This window comes from Perca fluviatilis, chromosome 7 (genome assembly GCF_010015445.1).
Source record: "Perca fluviatilis chromosome 7, GENO_Pfluv_1.0, whole genome shotgun sequence".
Classification (NCBI taxonomy): Eukaryota; Metazoa; Chordata; class Actinopteri; order Perciformes; family Percidae; genus Perca; species Perca fluviatilis.
The window spans coordinates 41,403,240-41,408,239 of NC_053118.1; the positions used below are offsets into that span (position 1 = coordinate 41,403,240).

The 5,000-nt window shown below is 43.7% G+C and overlaps 1 protein-coding gene across 1 annotated transcript in view; it reads right to left on the reverse strand.

Annotated features, from left to right (window-relative positions):
- The window catches only part of LOC120562505 (bcl-2/adenovirus E1B 19 kDa-interacting protein 2-like protein), a 9,978-nt gene that overhangs the window by 3,430 nt on the left and 1,548 nt on the right, over positions 1 to 5,000 (reverse strand). Inside the window, exons 3-6 of the mRNA XM_039806212.1 lie at positions 3,675 to 3,911; positions 2,246 to 2,443; positions 1,925 to 2,027; positions 1,306 to 1,437 (exon numbers count right to left, since the gene is read on the reverse strand). Of these exons, the coding sequence (XP_039662146.1) occupies positions 1,306 to 1,437; positions 1,925 to 2,027; positions 2,246 to 2,443; positions 3,675 to 3,911 (670 nt within the window). The remainder of the gene's footprint in view (positions 1 to 1,305; positions 1,438 to 1,924; positions 2,028 to 2,245; positions 2,444 to 3,674; positions 3,912 to 5,000) is intronic.

Genomic DNA, 5,000 nt, shown 5'->3' on the forward strand with positions numbered 1-5,000 from the left:
ATAAAAAGTATAGTGTAGTATATAGTATAGGTATAAAGTATAGTTAATAGTATAGTAGTATAATAGTATAGTAGTATAAGATAGTACTATAATAGTATAGTAGTATAATAGTAGTAGTAGTATAATAGTATAGTAGCTATAATAGTATAGTAGTATAATAGTATAGTAGATAATAGTATAGTAGTATAATAGTATAGTAGTATTATAATAGTATAGTAGTATAATATATATAGTATATAATAGTAGTATAAAGCAGTATATAATAGTATAGTATATATAATAGTATAAGTATATAATAGTATAGTAGTATTAATAAGTATATAGTATACAATAGTATAGTAGCATATAATAGTATAGTAGCATAATAGATAGATAAATAGTATATAGTATATAATAGAAGTATTAAGCAGTATATAATAGTATATAGTATATAATAGCATGAATGTATAGTATAATAGTATACATAGCATAGTAGTATAATAGCATAGTATAATAGTTAGTAGTATACAATAGTATAGTAGTATATAAAGTAGTATAATAGCATATAAATAGTATAGTAGTATAATATATAAGTATAAAGTATAGTAGTAATAATAATATAGTAAGATATATATAGCAGCATAATAGATATATATATATATATGCAGTATATAATAGATAGTAATAATAATAGCATAATATATATAATAGATGTGTATAACATAAGTTATAGTATAGTAGCATAACATACAGAGAGCTGGCTAGTGATGGATACGGAGACCAGCTAACCGCGATAGGGTATAAGGGTGGTAGCACAGAAACCAAATAACATCTTTGACACAATAAAACAGTCGCGGTGGATCATATCTCTGAACTACACCTTGAACACACGGCCCAGAGCTATTCCTCCTCTACCCTCTGGAGGAAACCAACTGGGGGTGGGTTGGGGTCCATTCTATGATAACTACCGATCTGTGTATCCTCGTGAGATCCCGGGTCCTCCAGATCTCATCCTCCTGACAGCCAGGCCTCCTGACTTCAGCTGTCAGTCGTGCCGCAACAAAACCAGACCTGGTGGGTGTTGACAGACGGCCAAGCACACAACCGGTGGAAATTAGGAGTGAGGTTTATTGAATGTTACGTGTAGTTGGTCCATGTATGACACAATTGTGTGTTTATTGTGTGTTTATGGGCAACGTTTTTGTTCTGTCGATTGCTAGAAGACACAATTTCTCCTATAGGAGACAATGGAGGCATATCTGCCTGTCTGTCTGCCTTTCTGACTGTCTGTCTGTCTGCCTGCCTGCCTGTCTGTCTGAAGCGTACCTCCTGTCTAAGGATGTGTAGCACTGGTGCAGCCAGCGGATGGATGGCAGCTTGTTTCTGGGCGCCATGGCACACAGGTAGACCAGCAGGTAGTTCTCTGATACCATCAGGTCCAAGGTCCCCACAATGTACCTGAAACACACACACACACGCATCAGGTCCAAGGTCCTCACAATGTACCTGAAACACACACACACACACCCATCAGGTCCAAGGTCCCCACAATGTACCTGAAACACACATACACACACACACCCATCAGGTCCAAGGTCCCCACAATGTACCTGAAACACTAACTACACGCACACCAGGTCCAAGGTCCCCACAATGTACCTGAAACACACACACACACAGAGACACACAGAGACAAACACACACACACACCCACACACACAGAGACACACAGAGACACACACACACAACACACACACACACAGACACACACACACGCAACACACACACACACACACACACACACACACACACACACAGAAACACACACATTTTATTTCAGGTGTATTGGATACATGGGTAATGTGTCCCTGAGCAAGGCACTTAACCCCTAGTTGCTCCAGAGTTGTGTGTGTGTGTGTGTGTGTGTGTGTGTGTGTAAACTCACCTGAACAGGTTGTCCATGACGTACTCGTAGTTCTCCACCGTGTTCTCCGGCAGGTAACAGGAGGTGAAGAGGATGACGGCGTTCATCTCGTCTCCACAGTAACCTGACGGCCAATCAGACGCGAGAACACGAGTCACACATTGATTTCAGGCGCCACAAATTAAAAGGTTGAAAGTGAGCGGCTAAAACAAAGGTAAAAAAGCATAAGTGTGTGTGTCTCTGTGTGTGTGTGTGTGTGTGTGTGTGTGTGTGTGTGTGTGTGTGTGTCTCAGTGTGTGTGTGTGTGTGTGTGTGTGTGTGTGTGTGTGTGTGACCTCTGACCTCCGTGGGACAGCACCTGCAGGTATGGCTCCAGGACGCTCATGTTGACGTGGAACTCGTGTCCGTTGATGGAGAACCTCCTCCAGAGACGCCCCCTAGTGTCCACCTGGTCCAGACCCCCGAGACCCTCCAGACCCCCCAACGGCTCCACGGGGCTCCGGGCCACGCCCCCAGCCCTCGCCATGCAGGGGAGGTCGTCTGGTCAGAGAGAGGTCAAAGGTCAGAGGTCAGAGAGAGGTGAGAGAGAGGTCAGGGAGAGGTGGGAGAGGTGAGAGAGAGAGGTCAGAGAGAGGTCAGAGAGAGGTCAGAGAGAGGTCAGGGAGAGAGGTCAGAGAGAGGTCAGAGAGAGGTCAGGGAGAGAGGTCAGAGAGAGAGGTCAGAGAGAGAGGTCAGAGAGAGGTCAGAGAGAGGTCAGAGAGAGAGGTCGAGAGAGAGGTCAGAGAGAGAGGTCAGAGAGAGGTCAGAGAGAGGTCAGAGAGAGGTCAGAGAGAGAGGTCAGAGAGAGGTCAGGGTGAGAGAGAGGTCAGAGAGAGGTCGAGAGAGAGGTCAGAGAGAGGTCAGAGAGAGGTCAGGAGAGGTCAGAGAGAGGTCAGGGAGAGGTCAGAGAGAGGTCAGAGAGAGGTCGGGGTGAGAGAGAGGTCAGGGAGAGGTCAGAGAGGTCAGGGAGAGGTCGGGGTGAGAGAGAGGTCAGAGAGAGGTCAGGGAGAGGTCAGGGGTGAGAGAGAGGTGAGAGAGAGGTCAGGGGTGAGAGAGAGGTGAGAGAGAGGTCAGAAAGAGGTCAGGGGTGAGAGAGAGGTGAGAGAGAGGTGAGAGAGAGGTCAGAGAGAGGTCAGGGGTGAGAGAGGTGAGAGAGAGGTGAGAGAGAGGTCAGGGAGAGGTCGGGGTGAGAGAGAGGTCAGAGAGAGGTCAGGGAGAGGTCAGGGGTGAGAGAGAGGTGAGAGAGAGGTCAGAGAGAGGTCAGGGAGAGAGAGGTGAGAGAGAGGTCAGGGAGAGGTCGGGGTGAGAGAGAGGTGAGAGAGAGGTCAGAGAGAGGTCAGGGGTGAGAGAGAGGTGAGAGAGAGGTCAGAGAGAGGTCAGGGGTGAGAGAGAGGTGAGAGAGAGGTCAGAGAGAGGTCAGGGGTGAGGGAGAGGTGAGAGAGAGGTCAGAGAGAGGTCAGGGGTGAGGGAGAGGTGAGAGAGAGGTCAGAGAGAGGTCAGAGAGAGGTCAGAGGTGATGTCATTAGAGGTCAGAGAGAGGTCATTAGAGGTCAGAGAGAGGTCAGAGGTGATGTCATTAGAGGTCAGAGAGAGGTGATTAGAGGTCATTAGAGGTCAGAGAGAGGTCAGAGAGAGGTCGAGAGAGGTCAGAGAGAGGTCAGAGAGAGGTCAGAGAGAGGTCAGAGGTGATGTGATTAGAGGTCAGAGGTCAGAGGTGATGTGTGTGTCTCACCGTCCCACTCCAGCTCGTGCCCCCCCCCCAGCGTGCCCGTCTCGCTGCCTGATGGCGTCTCCAGGGCCTCCAGGTTGAAGTCGAAGGACAGCGTCTCGTCTGGCGTGGCCGACAGCGCCGCGGCCGAGAAGTCCACCGAGTCCCCGCGGCTCAGCGATAGGCTGAGGGGCGGGGCCGCCAGACGCTTCTTAGCCCCGCCCCCGCTGGCTCCTGATAGGTCGAGGCTCAGGGGAGGGACTAAGGGGAAGAGAGGGGGGGGGGGGAAGAGACCACAGCGTTAATAATTTGTGCAGGTCAGATGATTCTGGTAACACTTTACAATAAGGGTACATTAATTAGCATTAGTTAATGCATTAATTAGCATTAGTTAATGCATTAATTAGCATTAGTTAATGCATTAATTAGCATTAGCTAACTGCTATTAAGGGTTGAATAAATTGTCTAATAAACATTTATAACAATCCATTTAACAAGTAAAATCAAAATATACCTTAACCAAAAAAAAAAAAAAAAAAAACTAAGGTGTATATATTACCATTAGTTAATGCAGTAACAAGCCTTAACTAACTGTTAATCACAGTTAACTAAGGTGTATATTTTACCATTAGTTAATGCAGTAACAAGCCTTAACTAACTGTTAATCACAGTTAACTAAGGTGTATATTTTACCATTAGTTAATAAAGTAACAAGCCTTAACTAACTGATAATAACAGTTAACTAAGGTGTATATTTTACCATTAGTAAATGCAGTAACAAGCCTTAACTAACTGACAATAACAGTTAACTAAGGTGTATATTTTACCATTAGTTAATAAAGTAACAAGCCTTAACTAACTGATAATGACAGTTAACTAAGGTGTATATTTTACCATTAGTTAATGAAGTAACAAGCCTTAACTAACTGATAATCACAGTTAACTAAGGTGTATATTTTTCCATTAGTTAATAAAGTAACAAGCCTTAACTAACTGATAATAACAGTTAACTAAGGTGTATATTTTACCATTAGTTAATAAAGTAACAAGCCTTAACTAACTGATAATAACAGTTAACTAAGGTGTATATTTTACCATTAGTTAATAAAGTAACAAGCCTTAACTAACTGATAATAACAGTTAACTAAGGTGTATATTTTACCATTAGTTAATAAAGTAACAAGCCTTAACTAACTGTTAATAACAGTTAACTAAGGTGTATATTTTACCATTAGTAAATGCAGTAACAAGCCTTAACTAACTGATAATAACAGTTAACTAAGGTGTATATTTTAACATTAGTTAATGAAGTAACAAGCCTTAACTAACTATTAATAACAGTTAACTAAG